The sequence below is a fragment of the Nothobranchius furzeri genome, chromosome 1 (genome assembly GCF_043380555.1).
Source record: "Nothobranchius furzeri strain GRZ-AD chromosome 1, NfurGRZ-RIMD1, whole genome shotgun sequence".
NCBI classification, from domain to species: Eukaryota; Metazoa; Chordata; class Actinopteri; order Cyprinodontiformes; family Nothobranchiidae; genus Nothobranchius; species Nothobranchius furzeri.
The window spans coordinates 80,904,629-80,921,054 of record NC_091741.1 but is presented as its reverse complement, the minus strand read 5'-3'; the positions used below and the strand labels follow the sequence as shown (position 1 = coordinate 80,921,054).

The window sequence follows — 16,426 nt, the reverse complement described above, 5'->3', positions numbered from 1 at the left end:
CGTTCACTCCTGAGTGAGGAGGTGTGGCCTGAAGAGGAGAAAAGAAAAAGAAGGGATGAGAGCAGCAGGATGTGTGTGTGTGTGTGTGTGTGTGTGTGTGTGTGTGTGTGTGTGTGTGTGTGTGTGTGTGTGTGTGTGTGTGTGTGTGTGTGTGTGTGTGTGTGTGTGTGTGTGTGTGTGTGTGTGTGTGTGTGTGTGTGTGTGAATCACTCCACTGGACGTTTTCATCAAACTGCTGTCACCTGAAGGCCAGAGGTGATGGACTGCTGCTACAGGAGGAGACTGACTTTAACCTTAACCCTTTGATGCATGAATTATGAAATCTTCAACCATGATTTTTTTAACAATTTTTTTCATTCATCTTTAGGTGTGAATGAAACAAATTTCATATTTACACATTTTTTGTAAAATTTAATTTACAAATAATTTATTACATGTCCACCTCAGTGGACAGTGTGCAATCTGAACATGAAATATGTTTGCTTGACTTACTGAAGTACAAATGGAGGTGTTCAAATGCAATAAAGTCTTCAACAGCTTTGCTCAATAGCAAAAATAAATAAATAACAATTTTAAGTACCTGTCCACTGTAGTGACCATTATGCATCAAAGGGTTAACCACCAGCAGCACCATTAAAAAGTACAAATCTCATAGGTTGTGTTCTTTTCCTTCACAACCTATAACCTAAAACAGCAAACGTTATTCTGTGAGTCTTGGTAAATATATATTTTCATTAATAACATTAATTCTGCAATAAGTAAGACATCAACAATCTCTATCCTGGATGACCACTGACTGCAGCAAATGCTCAACTGATCTCCTTCCAGCATGTCATCTGTCTTTCCCATCATGTGTAGGAGGAAGGTTAAATTCCACCACCTTGGAGAGCTCATGCTTGAACATCCTACTTCCATACGACCTCTGCAGCAATGCATGTAGGAATTTAGGTGTATGCAGTGATTTCTTGTAAAACGCTTTGGAAATTTGCAGGAACTATTAGTTTCGCAAGCCTGTAAGATTAAAAGTACCTTTGTAGCCAAGATGCCTCGTGGAGCCTCAGTGTTCTTATTAGTGCTAAAATATAACTTTGTTTTTTCATCTTTGTTGCCTTCTGTCTTTTTGATCAGTACAGCTAAAAAGGCATTCTGTTCACAAAAGATGTTTTTTGTTGAAATGGTCAGAGTTGAGTGATTTAAACAAAAATAATCTTTGTACTGAACTGAAGATCTGTGAAAACTGTGCATGACATGCACTGTTTGCAAATTTAAACTTCCATGAGTGCATTTACTTTTAGGAAAAATAAATCTAAATGCTGGTAGTGTGGGAAAAGCGGAGCACCAAGGCCAAACCAAACAATAGAATTAGAAAAGGCAAAAACAGGGTTAGGACAAGTTATTTGCAGCAGCGCCATCTTGTGGGTAGAACTAGAATGAGGCCGCAACACTTGTGTTCATGTGCACTTTAATTACAGTTCTGCGGTCATAAAAAGCATTGCAGGTAGCTACAGTGGTACTTGAGTTTCTTTACAATATATTATATTGAAAAAAGATTTAAAATGAATAACTTATGATACACACACACTCAAGATTTATTTTGTTATTCCTATACAAGATAATACTGTCTCCATGTGGATGAACAACATAACGTAAACAAAACTAAAACATTTTATTTTATGCCATAAAACAAATGACAAGCAGATTTTATAGGTTTTATTTTCCAAAAGAAAAATATTTAAAATATAAATAAAATACAAAAAATAAGGCTTTGTTCCTCTCAGTCTTTTGTGGTAAGCAGCTTCTTTGCAAAGCAGCACTTTGAAAATGGTTTTGTTCACAATTTAAAATTGTTTTTGAAAATATAAAATCAACTTGAGTTTACGTTTGAGTTAACATTTATTGTTTTTTATTCAAAGTAAAACATCGTTGAGATTGTCAAAATCTTTTTTTTGTTGTAAATCCAATTTTACTTTAAGGATCACTTGAGCCACTCTTGAGCCTTTTATTAGCTCATTTGGTGAACTCCCAAATGATTGTTCTGTCTGTTTTTATACTAAGCACATGCAAAAGCTGTCCTTGTGAACCTAAGCTGGATAAAGCTGAATATCTTAACTCATCTAGGAAGCATGTGAGAAACAATCCTTTGCATCTGCTGACTTAAAAGCTTTTTTCTGAACACATTGTTTAGTTTTCGGTTTGTGCCAAACTGCAACCAGCATGCATTATGGGTAATATTATGGGCAGTATTTGCAGTGAGAAGACCTGGATGGTTGTAACAGGCGGTCAGAAACAGTCTGGAAGATTAACATCTTATGTTTTCACTTGTGTCTGGAGCGAACCTGAAGCAGAGTCGGTGTCTGCTCCATGATCCGTAGTAGCAGATTATCAATGTAGTCCTCCAGGTCTCGAACTTGTGACTTGACCTTTTTTAGATCCGCCTCACATTTCTCCAGCTGCAGCCCCTGCTGCTCTGAGGCCACCTGCTGCTTCTGCATGTCCATCTCCTGCTGCAGCAGCAGGGAGATCAGCTCCATGTTGGTAAGGTGCTGGTACTGAGCAGCTCTGTCTACACTCACCTCCTGGGACAAAGAAGAAAGAAGAGAACAAACAGATATGTTCTTTGAAGACAGGTTTCTTCAGAAAAAAGGTTCTAATTCTTTTTAGAAGGACACTGGACTGATTTATATACTATGTTAAGCCATGTGGACGCTGTGACTTTTTCACTCGTAGCGATCAGCTCTATCTCAAACTGTACAATTTCCTCGCAGAGCAAATCTCATGAGTCAAGTGCTCACACTGTACGACCCAGTTCTCAGATGACTGCTCACACTGTACATCTGGTAGCAAAACGTCGGGCCTAAAAATGTGCTAAAAATAGCAGTTTTTACACATCTGACTATTTATTGTGTAGTTATTGATGCCTGTTGTCCCCTGGTATTGCTGTAGGAGGACACACAGGGATTTATGGAGGGTGGAGAAGAAAGATGAGAGAAATAAATTAAAAGAATGTGTTGTAATCAGTTTAATTTGACATAAACAAAGCAAACATGCTTTCTTGACAATCCTTGTAATTGTGTGGGAAAAAAGAGTGTATAAATAAAAACAAACAATGTGTGTTAACAGGGAAATAGCTTGCGAGTTGTATTTACATGTGGGCAGTTCTGGTACTTTTGGGTTGCAGAGCTGCTGCTTCAACAGCGCAAGACCCTCCCAACTCGTGAGGAACCACCAACATCTCAAACACGCCTGAAATTTGTGCAAGCACACGATCGGTCTTTGCCAGGTGCTGTAGCACGTTGCATGATGGGTTACCTAGGTGTATAAACAAAGGAAGCACAGGCCGCTTTGTGCATTGTGAGCTTATAAACCTGCAGAAAATGGTACACTCCTGTTGTGTGAAAGGCTGCCATGCCTTCACAAGAAGACAACAAAGTTAAATGTGGGCAAGGATCGAGTTATTCTCTGTGTTTGACCGTTTATTTTAATACACAGACATTTTAAATGTTATGCAGAGAGAATATAGCAGAGATAACAAAAGATTCCCTTCAGAACATCAGAGTATTATCTCAGACTTTGACACTATGATCAGCAAAGCTCGCATCAGCATGCTGAGGAGCTGAGAGCGGATCAGAGTGCGTCTGTGGGTCACAGAGGCCACCAGCAGAACCAGAACACGCAGGTAAAATATTCCTACTTTAAGTTACATCATTTATTTATTTATTTAACTTATGTTTTTCAGGAGGATAAACTGCTTGAGATGTAACATCTCGTTTTCGAGCAGGTCCTCCTACAACACAACCGATAACAAATAAGGTGGCAGAGTTAGAAAGTTATAACAGATTTAAAATAGAAAAAGGAAGGAAAGTAAATAAATAATAACAGTAAAAATAACGATATGGATGAATATATATATATATACACACGTAAATATATGCGTACACACGCACAAATAAATACACATATGCATGGATACATAGATACCCACACGTACATACGTATGTAAATACCTATATATACAATTCAATTAAATAAAACTGCTGTGAGGCACTCAAAAAGAAATAATTTAATTGTAATATTTTTTCATTTCTGGACAAGCTGGTCAGCTTGTTTAGACTAAATAATAAATAAAAATTAATTAAAATTTAATTGTGAATTTTTATTTAGTTTTATTTGAGAAATGAAAATGACAAGAGGAAACGATCAGGACCGTTTTTTTAACTCTGTCAAAATGATAACAAAAAAGTCTAACGTGACCTTTGACCTAAGGTATTGTATCTGTACCTGCTTGTAACTTATATTGATAATAACCTGTTTAATTAAGGCCCTTCCAAAAACGAAAATGTAAAATGTACAATGATTAAAAGGTGAATAATGTAAGAATGAAATAATAGTGACATCATGTGGTCAAATGTGGGTACGGCAGTCCATTTTCAAACAAACAAGTGACTTTGTCACTATTGTTCTGCAAGTTCCATGACTATTGCCAGTTATGGATCAATACATGAAGATAACAAGCTGTTGGTAATTGAAAAAGTAGCTTGAGAGTTTTAGGAGTCAACTTTTTGAATCTAATTCACTGTTAGCTTTGTTAGCTCAACGTTAGCCTCTAGCCTTCTTTACCAGATATTGGAGTAAAAAATCAAAATGATGCCGGGGCTTCTTGGGGGGGTTTGAGAAATATCTTCTTGGTCGCTCTTGTTTACTAGTTTTTGATCTTTGCAGAATACTGCTGCATTTTGCCCGCAGGCGTTGAATTACAAACGCTAGCACTGCAGCGTTATGTGGCACAGACTCGGCAGCCTTGTGGGCTCCGATTATAAACACTGACTGCATCCATTTTTGACCATTTTGAAAGGAGAAAAACTGACAATCCTCCAGCCGGCTTAAAATGAAATCTGTTTCAATGTAACCTTCCATCCAACATGACTGAGAAATTAAACAGTTTTGTGATTATTTCACTATAATCATATTGTACCTTTAAAGGTTATAGAAGATAATTTGCATAAACTCTTGTGAACGTATTGAAACTAGATTGTTTTAAGATACTTTGGACTCTATTGTGAATAGAGGTTGGCTTTCTATTAAGTTAAAGTTGAAACTGTTTATGTAACTGCAAATCTAAAAAATAGACAATTCCAGATATTTTGCTCTTTTTTAGATAGATGTGCATATTTAAGATGCCAGGACTGGGTCAAAGAAACATGATAAAAATCAGAAGTGAACATCTGTGTGAAAGGCTGACCAGCTTTATGACCGATAACAGGTGTTTGACAGTATGACAGAAAAACCAACTACATTTGATCCAGTACCTGATTCTTCTCGGGTTCAGCTGGGACCTGTTGGGCAGCGCGTCCAGGGTTTATGGTAGATTTGAGCTTCTCAAGAACCGAGCGACTCTCCTTCTTGTCGGACTGGCTAGATGTTAATGGTTTCACTGGGTGTGGTCTGCAAATCAAGAAGGTCAGGACTAGCATTTCAACACATACGGTTTATCATGTGCTGCACAACATGCAGGTCATGAAAGATTCATCTTATCTAATCAATGAGGTCGAGCTGTATGCCGTTTAATCAACGCGTTCTTCAAAGCTAAACCTATGAAGCTCAATAGCAATTCCTAACTCTTTAATCTATATGAAAGAAGGTGATCAGGGACAATGTGTGTGTTCAGCTGTTTTCATCTAAATCCATGAAAATATCACCTCATTTTTCAGTTTTTACATTTTTTTATCCTACAGTAGCATTTTCCCTTTCGCTGGCTCATGTAAAGAGCTGTTTAAAAAAAACAACTGAATAGAAATAAAATAAAAATGTATAAGAAAACAGCCAAAATTGCAGCAAAACCTAAAACAAAGCCGAGCATAAGAAAACTGGTCATTTTCCATCCCCAACAACAAAATAAAACTTGACATCAAACGCATAAACGTGAAGCTAAGCCAGAAGCTATGCAGCAGGTACCATCCAATCATGTTGGATGAAATGGAAGAAATGAAATCCATGGATGAGTTTGACATCAAACAGAATTACAACAGCAAAAGTAATAATTAAAATTAGATGGAACAAAACCCAGGTTTGCTGTCTTTAACACGGACTGATTGGTCTCACCTGCTCTCCTGGAGGGGCAGGCTGCTAGCAGGCTGCGTCTCCTCAGGTAAAAGTGAGTGCCGTGCATCGACCAGGGGCTGGTCAGTGCTGGAGGTGGTGGAGGAGGTGGAGGAGGTCTCAGCCAGAGTGGAGGTGGCTCCACCACTGGACCCCATGACTGAGGTTTGAATGAGGGGGCAGTGGGTGTCAGCAGACAGGGAGAGGGCAGATGGGATGGGGGGAGAACAGAGATCAGGATCCAGCAAAGATGTCCCAATCTTTGACTTAGAAGGGGTTTTGGAGTTTGGTGCAACTTTAGTGTGAAGGTCTTCAAAACTCGTCTCTACGTTTTTTTCTGCTACGTGTGATGCTGTGCTGCCTTTTAAAGATGCCTGCGATTCATTAGCCTCACACTGATCAGTGGAGCTAACTTTAAGCATATCTACCTGATCTAATGCTTGTAAGGAAGACAATACTGACTTAGTGGGCTGATAGGATGATGGACCTTCGCTGATTTCTGAAAAGTTCTGAACTAGAAATGGAAACTGCTCAAAGTCTCGGTCTTGCTTTTTGCTCTGGTTGTTCGGGCTGCCGCTGCTGTTCTGTCGGGTCATTCCTCTGGGCCGGGTTCGTGCGCTGACAACCCCTGAGAACAACTTAGCCTGGTCTTGTGGGTTTCCATTATAATCCTTCATCTTTTTTAAGTCACTGCTGTTCCCTTTATGTTCTTCTTTATTTTCAGTTTTAACTTCAGCTGAGTTACATGCTGGATTGTTTGATGCCAAAGCAGCTCTGTCCAGTTCACTTCCACAGCCTTGGCAGCTGTCTTGGCAAACTGGAGGTACTTTGCACAGTTTCTTAGAAGACACAGCTATTTCAAAAGAGGAGTTTAATGCAGGTATGTATGTGTCTTTCAAAGTGAACATGTCCTCTGGTGTGTTCTCCTTGTTGTGAGACGCTGCCGTTAAATCTTCATTAGGACAATTCCCTCCCAAACTGTCGAAGCTCTTAAAAGCATCTGCAACATCTGATTGAGAAGACCCATCAGAATCGATAAAACCAAAGTCCGAATTGTTTACATTCATGTTCAGGTCTCCTAGAGTTAGTGAGAAAGATATGTTGTTGTTGATGCACAAAGTTTCACACAGGTTGGTTTCTTCCGTTTCCTCTGCTGGAGTGTAAGAGATATCTGGAACCTTGGAGGGAATGGGAGATGGCACACTTAAGAGGTTTCTAACAGCCACGTCTCTGTCCAGACGTTTTTCTGATCTAGCTAATGTACTATCAGCAATGTCCTCAGCGGTCAGTGACAAATGATGACTATTTACCTTTTGTTGTCCATAACTTCTTCTGCACATACGTCCATACAAATCTTGCTCAAACAGCATCCCTCCCCAGCAATCAGTTTCATCTTCCAGAGGTTCATATTTGAACTTTTTGAGCCTCTCTTCTGGCGTGAAACCAAGTGAGCTGTTATTTGTCTGTGGCTGTGAGTGAACGCCGAGAGACTCAGACGTCTCACTGCTCGAATGAACGTCCAGAGAAATGCTGTTCCTTTTGCATTCTGCCTCTCTGCCGTGTTGTAGTGAGGCCACGCCGGTCTGAGAGAGGAGGTAGGCTTCTTTATGAACTGCTAGCTCCTGGCCTCTGTGCAGCCAGCCATCAGAGAAAATCTCATTAACTGGAGTCCTTAAAAGTTTTCTCGGAGGCAACGGCGGAGGCTCTTCTTCGCATGTTTGCAGTTCTTGTGCATAGTAACAGATGATGTCATCAACAGGAAGATAACTGTGTTTACAGGATAAAGTTGGACTGGTTCTTGGCTGATCTGGAGGGTGTTTAGGAGAGTTTAGTCTGCTGGAGGCGAAGGCATCAAAAGAGTCATCCCATTCTCCTAAAATCTCCGTTTTGAAGCAAGGGGCGGTGTGAAAGGGGGAGTTAGGTGTTGCTGCCATAGGTGATACGGCAGGAAGCGAGGTCTGCTTAGCTATCGGCCTGGGGCGCTCCCGTTTTATGGAAGCAGTGTTTGTAGCCCTGGCTATGGGATCAGAGCTGGGTGTGCAGGGCTGAGCAAGCAGAGTGGTGTCACACAAAGGGGGTGAGCCAGGAGAGGAGCATGATGTAACAGAAGGTAACTTCTCCGATTCTTTCTCTACAAGCTCCTCGAAAAAGGGGTTGCGCTGAATACATGGGAGAAAGGGGTTTGAAGGGGAGAGGGGGGTTGAAGAGGGGGAGGAGGAGGAGGGGGTGTGAAGATGGATGTGACTGTGGTCATCAGGTGAGATATGACCAGAGGGAAGGGAGCGCTGACGAGGTACAGGGGAGCAAGAAGGGAGGGGAAGGGGTGGGTCTGAGCTGCTTTCTACCTTAGGAGAAACTTCCAGCCTGTGAAAATAGGGCACAATAGTCCTCTCAGTTAATCAAGTGCCAGGTTACCAAATGGGGAACATCTCTGCACACAGAATACAAGCGGATGTTGCTCAACAGTGTAGAGCTAATTCCAGTTAGAAAACATCAGAACACAAAGGCAGACTTGTGGAAACGTAAATGTAAAAAGAAGCAAAGCAAAATTTGCAAAACAACCAAGCAAAGAAAACGTAGCGGATGCATCAAGGCCGTTCCAGCACCCTGTCGGCTTCTGAGGTGGGTGAGCTGATACAAAACATCCTTTTTTCCTGATCTACTCTCATGTTGTCAACGAAACACAGACTGGTCTTCAGTGATGGAGCTAACAGTGAGATCAGGATACAGAATGGTTTAAAAATTATCAAAAGTAAATGTGTGTCTGTGTCTAATGAGCAGAGAGCAGAACAAACACGACCTGGGAAACCCAGTTGAGCACAAGACCAACAGTATGACCCAATAAAAACTAAATGCGTCAGTGACTGTAGAGCTCGGCACTCGACAGCAACGTGGTAAACGACTTGTACTCACCTTGGCTTGTTCTGAGAGTCACTGGAGCCAAACCAGCCTCTGAACTTCCCCTCAGATGCAGAACCAGCCTGGCTTAGGTCAGCCTTAGCAGGGAGGGAGTCACTCCTCCCTGCAGAGAATAACGTCTTTCTTAGTTTCCTTCCTTTGTCAGGTGAACTGCTAGCCGAAGATACCATCGGTATTGCTCCCTGGACCGACCAGTCCCCAGTCTGAGCTTCCTGAGCTGAGGCAGATGATGCCCGAGCTTCCTTCTCGTCTTCCCTTTCTTCTTTCTTCACCTTGTCAAGCGACCAGCGCCGGCCCTCTGAGAAGGAACCTTTGTCCTCACTTCTCTTGGTGAGATTCTGCAGGGAGCGAGACAGCGGCGAACACTTTTCCAGGAGGACCAGTTTGGACGGGAGCGCTGCAGAGCTTTTGGGAATGGACGGCTCTGAATCGTAGACGTGGCTTCCATTGATGCACAGGGACGACTTGGACTGAGTCATGGCTGTTGTGATCTTACTGGCTTCATCGCTGAAGGCTCGTTTGTGGGTGAGAACCTTCGTGGTGTGCTGGCTGGTCAGCACTGTTGGAAACACACGCATAAATAAGAAGCAACGAGCATTAAAGGGGTGTCATTGAAAGCAGTAATCTGTTTGATGTTGGAATATTTTAAACTGCAGCTGAAGCAAACATTAAAATTTACCATTTTGGCAACTGAACTTTTCTGTTTTGTTTGTGCTGTTTGTTTTTGTAGTTTCGTTATCAGTAGGGAGAGAAAGTTGCACCGGAAATGAAGCCAGCTGAACCCAAAAACTGTATAGGAGTTACACATTAGAGACAGGTTCTTTGGGTTGTGGGTAATTTATTATTATTATTATTATTATTATTTAACAGAGTTGGTTATAGACATCCAGAGAGTGGAGATGGACTAAACTATTTTACTTTTAATCATTAACAGAGGTTAACAAGGGATCTGGCCTCCAGGTTTGTTTGCAAACCTGCAGGACTAAACAGACTGGACTTTTGATTTTGTTCTCTGTTGCCCTTCATAGTAAACCAGCTTAACCCATAACGTGTTTATTTCCCGTCCATTCTGTATTAGAGTCTAATCTTAAACATCTGTGGTCCCAGCAGCTCTGTAGCACTAAGTCCTGCTCAACGACAAACATTGTTTGGAGTCTTAACCAATTATTTAGACAAGTGATGAGAGAATAAAAAAGCTTTCTTTTACAGACAAATAAAACTAAAAAACAAGTATGTCAAACTCCAAACAGCTGTGAGGACTGTTTTGCTTTTCCAGGTGATTTTTCCACAATCTGTAAGCAAACTCGTTTTGATTTATTCAGAAATAATTTGAAATCCTACCTTTTTTAGCTAAATCTGTGTCTCCGTAGTGGGTGTCAACTCTCACTTTGCTCGTGTAGATGGGGGAGCTGGGGGGGTCTGAGAGCAGATCCAGGCTGGGTGGAGGGCCCAGGTTATCACTGGTCATGGATGACAGACTACCCTCTGACGCCAAAGAAGAGCACGACCTGGTGTCGGACGACTTTCTCAGCCTTCCTTTGAAAAAGTCTTTCACCTTGCTCCTCTTCTCCTCTGTTATCTGCCCATCTCGTGACTCTGGCACACCTCCTCCCTCCTCTCCAAACGGCTGCCCCGGGGATCCCGACAGGGCGGCATAGCGGCCCGGCACGATGGCTGAGGAGGACTCCACGTCCCCCTTCTTCCTCCCTGTGACGCGATCCTTGAGCTTTCCAAATGCAGAGCGAGGCTTGTCCTTCATGGTCAGGTCGAACATGCTGGCTGTCATGTTGTTCCGGGTGAACTGGACCGTCACCTCTAGTTCACCTCGTTCTTTCTCCTTTCTGCCCACCTTGGAGCTGAGCTTGAACCATCTGCAGGTAAAAAAAATCTAATTTGAGAGTTGTTCTCTGTTATTGTTGAAATTCTTTGTAATAAACCAAAATGAACAACCAAACTATTTCCTTTTGGCAAAGCTCACCTAACATTACATGATCTGAAAGTACAGCTGTTTTTGACATCATTTTAAAAATGTCCCTGAAATCACTGACAAAATTTCTTTGTTAAAAAGAGCAAAGATGAGGGTCCACGGGTAAAATCCTCTCTGTTTCTGACTCTCAGAAAGTGTGAGTGGACCACAGAAGATGCGACGGAGCCAAAACTAACAGCAGGAATTCGCTGCAGGGCGGAGAACCCAGAATTAAATTCAGATGTGCTGTTTGTGTCACTCTTTTCTGCTTTTGTGTTTCTCATGACAGTGCACTTATATCACCTGCTGTTAAAAACATCAATCTGGAACAAAGTGATCTTTTACAGTTGATTCCAGCTTAAAACTAAAATAACTGAAACCAGAAGACAGTAAGCTGAACTTGTACTGATTGATGAGTGTGACACAAACACAATTAATCATAATAAATCCCCTTTCTTTCGCAGCAAACTGAGCTAGCAGTAGAGCCACATGACGACATGCTGCACATTCCTGAGTGTTCTGACCCAGGAAAGTGGACACGCACCACTATATAACTGTGCTTGTATATATGTAGGCCAGCCTGATTAAAGACATCTGTTTGGAGGCGACACAACCCCTGAGCACATTTCTGATTGACTCTGTGAGTTCACACTCTGCAGAACGCATTATCACTGAATGACATTGGACTTTCACAGCGAATAATCCAAAGCAGAACTCCAAAACGGCATCCATAGCCTCTGTCATCAGACACAAAACATTCCTGTTTGGCTGATTCTTTTTTGTAACAATGCTTCTTGGGAATAAAACTTCATTTACTGGGAATCCTGGTGAGGAGCATGGATAAATGTCAGGGCACCGGTGTGGAAATGTAACATTTCTTGAAATATTCTCCAGCTGGTTTGCACTTTTTTTTAAGTGTGTGTGTGTGTGTGTGTGTGTGTGTGTGTGTGTGTGTGTGTGTGTGTGTGTGTGTGTTTGTGTGTGTGTGTGTGCTGTGACACTTGATACACACCTGTAAATGCTAGAGTGACCAACACCACACTGGTTGACCTTCAGTAACTCCTCAGGATGTTGTTACACAACTAAATGTGTCCAGACTGACCAGCATGAGGAGGAGGAGCAGGGCTGTATGTGTGCTAGGTCCCAGACTGTGGAGAACAAGTTAAGTAAAAAAAAAAGTGGCCACTATGTGTTGATTTTTCCTTTTAACTGTCAGAAATGGAATTATCCAATTCACAGGGTCATTCAAGAAGTGAGTGAATGCCAGCAGGAGAGTTGTATAGGGGTTTGTGTTACCCACATGTTTATCTGTGTTGCTCATTGCACGGATGAACCTCGTAATCTTTTTTCTCTTTGGACTTCCCTTCAGGAGTTGCCACACCCAATCATCTGCCTCCTTTTAGTCATACCTTCTGCATCCTCTACCCTCATAGCTACCTTCATGTCCTCTCACTGCATCCATAAATCTCCCGTTTGGTCTTCCTCTCAGCCTCCTGCCTGGTGGCTCCGACCTCAGCATTCTTCTACCTATATAGTCTCTTGTCTGGACCTGTCCAAACTAGTGATGCACCGATATAAACATTTTAGGCTGATACCAATATTAGGATCAATGATATGGCCGATAACCGATATTTGCCGATACAGATATACTGACATTAATGTTTCTAAATCAGCAAATTTATTTAAGCTGAATTTATGTTATAATGTGCACACATCACATTATTACGGTTCTGAGATGATTTCATTCACTGTTCACATGACTAAACTATTACACATCACCCCCTCACCCTCTGAAACAGCCAAACAAATGGAGACTAGATGGAAAAAAATATCAGTCGTTATTATCGGCCCGGTTTTATTTATCAAACCAATACTGATATGTTAAAAAATGACTAACATTGGCTGATACCGATATTGATGCCGATATGTTGTCCATCCCTAGTCCAAACCAACGCAGTCTGTTGTCTCTGGCTTTATCTCCACTACTAGTAAAGGCAATTAATCTCGCTTTCTAATAATATAGAACTTATGAATGATTATTACTACACTACATTACTTGAGTCGGAAAAGAATGCCTTCTCCAGGTCAGGGATGAGGTCCTGCCTCAAGCTGAAGTCTCTCGAGGCCTTGTTCACGAGTGAGGGAAAGATGGAGGAGATAGGCGGATTGGTGCTGCATCTGCAGTGATGCAGGCGTTGTACCGGTCCGTCGTGGTGAAGAGAGAGCTGAGCCAAAAGGCAAAGCTCTCGATTTACCGGTCGATCTACATTCCTACCCTCACCTATGGTCATGAGCTTTGGGTAGTGACCAAAATAACGAGATCGCGGATACAAGCGGCCGAAATGAGTTTTCTCCACAGAGTGGTTGGGCTCTCCCTTAGAGATAGGGTGAGAAGCTCGGTCATGCGGGAGGGGCTCGGAGTTGACCTGCTGCTCCTCCACATCAAGAGGAGCCAGTTGAGGTGCCTCAGGCATCCGGTCAGGATGTCTCATGAACGCCTCCCTGGTGTGGTTTTCTGGACACGTCCAACTGGGAGAAGACCCAATGGAAGACCTAGGACACGCTGGAGGGAATATGTCAGCTGGCCAGGGACCACCTCGAGATTCTCCAGAGGAGCTGGCCCAAGTGGCTGGGGAGAGGGAAGCCTGGTACTCTCTGCTTAGGCTGCTGCCCCCACGACCCGACTCCAGATAGCAAAGGAAAATGGATGGATGGATGGATGGATGGAATCAACCAAACACTTAAAAGGAAACTTTTAGTGACAATTTTATATTTAAATGTTTACTGCAAGATCTGGGTTTATATGTGAAATAACCAAAGTTTTAGGGTATTTTTCAGCCTTGAATTAAATATAATAACTAGTCTTTCTCTGATGTCACACATCTGGATCATTTAAACAACGTTGAAAACATATTTTATCTGAAAATCCACTTATTATTAATATATTATAGGAAGGCATGCCTTACAGAACACATACAATCTCTTTTAATACTTGTGCTTTTTCTGAGATATAAGTCTTGCCTCCTCAGAAAAACTGCAACTCATCTCGGATCAGTGGTGCATTGTGGGAACCTTGTGCAGTCAGGCTGGAGGGGGCAAACTTTGACAGCTTCAAAACAACTCATCTGATTTACTGCTGAACTGTTTGGAGCTCGTGGGTTAGCCCAGCTGCTGCATTGTGGTTTTTAAAATAACGCACATGACTGATCAGAGCTGCGTGTTCCAACTAAATATGTGTGAATTTACTCAAACCTACTCCTCTCTGGGACACTCGCCATCCTGGAATATCTTATCCAGTGGGATGATGGTTTGACCCAAAAACACGTCCAGTCCGATCAGAACCCGGTGCATGACGGTGAGGATCAGGTCTCCGCTCTCTGGCGGGTATGAGCTCCGGCCGCCGTCCTCCAGGATCCCGGGGAGCAGCTCAAAGCAGCATTCCTCGTTCCACACGGGCACCTCCGCCTTCTCCACCAGACCCGTGGTGTATTTCTCCTTCCCCACCTGGATGATTGTGTAGAGGTAGCGGCTACCGTGCTTGCCCTTGGTCCGCAATCCCCTCGCGCGCAGCACGGTGACATTGACATGAGTAGGCACCCATCTCTGATCATCATCCAGATCTATTAATGACATCATCTTGTAGCCTACACAGGTCCTCGGTTTCACTTTGGATCATCAGATGATAGCGAGGTCATCCCCCTTCTCCGCTGCGCCAGTTTCTGTGCTGCGCAAAAAATAAAAATAAAATAAAAGAACCTGCGAAAAATCTCCAAAATCCTCCACCGAGCAGAGCCGCGGGTCGTTTTTATGGCAGACCCTGAGTCTGCGCACTCGCTGCTTAAACTCAATCAGCATAAATTACGGTCCTGCGTACAGAGACGGGTTCGTGACGCATCATCAATTAGTCCATGGTCCAAAATCTGTCAGCTGTGTCCAAGGCCCGCCCTTCTCCACAGCAGCAGGCCCGCGCGCAGCACAGAGAGATGCCGCAGAGTTAAAGAGAAACAGCCACACAGGAGAGCTGCTCTGGGGCCTGTGTGTGCTCAGTAAACAACAGCAAACTGAGAAATGTAAGTTTTTTTTTTCAGAACTATATTATTTCTTATAAACATCTGGAAAAATTCATAACGAACCCAAGACTTTTCAAAAACTAGGGTTCAGTAGATGAACTTAATCAAAATACAATAAAACCACGGAATTTGGGTTTTACTATTTACATGCTCGCATTAACAGGCTTTAATGTTTATTAATTAATAGCACTTTGTGTGTTTTATAATTAGTTTTGTCTAGTTCCGCTGTATTGTGGACATGTTTTACCTTGTAATTACTGGAATTTAATTTTTACTGGTGATAAACACAGTTCTTAACACTCCAGCGCCATCTCGTGGGTTTTTTCTGCACAAACCCAAAAGTAACAGAACTAAACCGGTCTTTAGGTTTGGGTTTGTCTTTATTTAAGAGACAATGTACTATTATGAGACAGAGAAGCGCTGTACCAGTTTATGGCTAAGCAGCTGGTTTCCACCAAGTCCAGGTAGTAACAAATAAATCAATATTAAATTAATAAAATCACTGTGCTGTGTTTTTTTAGATGAAAAAAATATTAATTTTTTTTTCATTTTATTATTTTAGATTTTTTTTAAGAGGAGGGCCCGTCGGATTGTCGTACCTCTGATTCAGGAGGAGCAATGTGGTTTTCGTCCTGGCCGTGGAACACTGGGCCAGCTCTATACCCTTAGGGGATCCTGGAGGGAGTGTGGGAGTTTGCCCAACCAATCTACATGTGTTTTGTGGATTTGGAGAAGGTGTTTGACTGCGTCCCTTGGGGGACCCTTTGGGGGTACTCTGGGAGTATGGGGTACCAGGTCCTCTGACAGGGGCTGTTAGCTCCCTGTATGACCTGTGTTAGAGCTTGGTCCACATTGCCGGCAGTACGTTCCCAGCCAAGGTGTTGAGGGGATCCGTTTTGGTGGCTTGAGAATCAGGTCTCTACTTTTTGCAGATGATGTGGTCCTGTTGGCTTCATCACAACGTGATCTTCGGCTGCCGCTGGAGCCGTTCACAGCCTAGTGTGAAGCAGCTGGGATGAAAATCAGCTCCTCTAAATCTGAGACCATGGTATTGATTCGGAAAAGGGTAGAATGCCTTCTCCGGGTCAGGGACGAGGTCCTGCCCTAAGTGGAGGAGTTTAAGGATCTCGGGGTCTTGTTCACGAGTGAGGGAAACTGGAGCGTGAGATCGATAGGTGGATTGGTGCTGCATCTGCAGTGATGCGGGCGTTGTACCGGTCTGTTGTGGTGAAGAGAGAGCTGAGTCAGAAGGCAAATCTCTCGATTTTCCATTACGATCTGCATTCCTACCCTCACCGATGGTCATGAGCTTTGGGTGGTGACAGAAAGAACGAGATCGCGGATACAAGTGCCCAAAATGAGTTTTCTCCGCAGA

General features: G+C 42.7%; 1 protein-coding gene across 3 annotated transcripts; it reads right to left on the bottom strand.

Annotated features, from left to right (window-relative positions):
• Window positions 1-1,445: 1,445 nt before the first annotated feature.
• rab11fip5b (RAB11 family interacting protein 5b (class I)) lies at window positions 1,446-14,984 on the bottom strand. Of its 3 annotated transcripts, XM_054739248.2 has the most exons (7): window positions 14,238-14,984; window positions 10,357-10,886; window positions 9,010-9,574; window positions 7,407-8,460; window positions 6,100-7,274; window positions 5,307-5,442; window positions 1,446-2,576 (listed from the first exon to the last, which is right to left on the bottom strand). In XM_054739248.2, exons 1-7 carry the CDS (start codon window positions 14,615-14,617, stop codon window positions 2,316-2,318), a joined length of 4,101 nt encoding a protein of 1,366 aa, XP_054595223.2. In that variant the 5' UTR covers window positions 14,618-14,984; the 3' UTR covers window positions 1,446-2,315. The 3 variants fall into 3 exon arrangements, with proteins under 3 accessions (XP_054595223.2, XP_015798431.3, XP_054595224.2); XM_015942945.3 differs by having other exon boundaries at window positions 6,100-8,460; window positions 14,238-14,983; XM_054739249.2 differs by lacking the exon at window positions 14,238-14,984 and adding an exon at window positions 11,994-14,222 and having other exon boundaries at window positions 6,100-8,460.
• Window positions 14,985-16,426: the final 1,442 nt, after the last annotated feature.

Bases quoted from the DNA above. Each gene is read 5' to 3' on its own strand.
- rab11fip5b (XM_015942945.3), bottom strand. From the start codon at position 14,617: ATGATGTCATTAATAGATCTGGATGATGATCAGAGATGGGTGCCTACT. The intron at 5,443-6,099 runs GTGAGACCAATC...CTTGATTTGCAG, and splicing joins CTGCCCCTCCAGGAGAGCAG to ACCACACCCAGTGAAACCAT. The intron at 2,577-5,306 runs GTACTGGATCAA...TCTTTGTCCCAG, and splicing joins CTGAACCCGAGAAGAATCAG to GAGGTGAGTGTAGACAGAGC.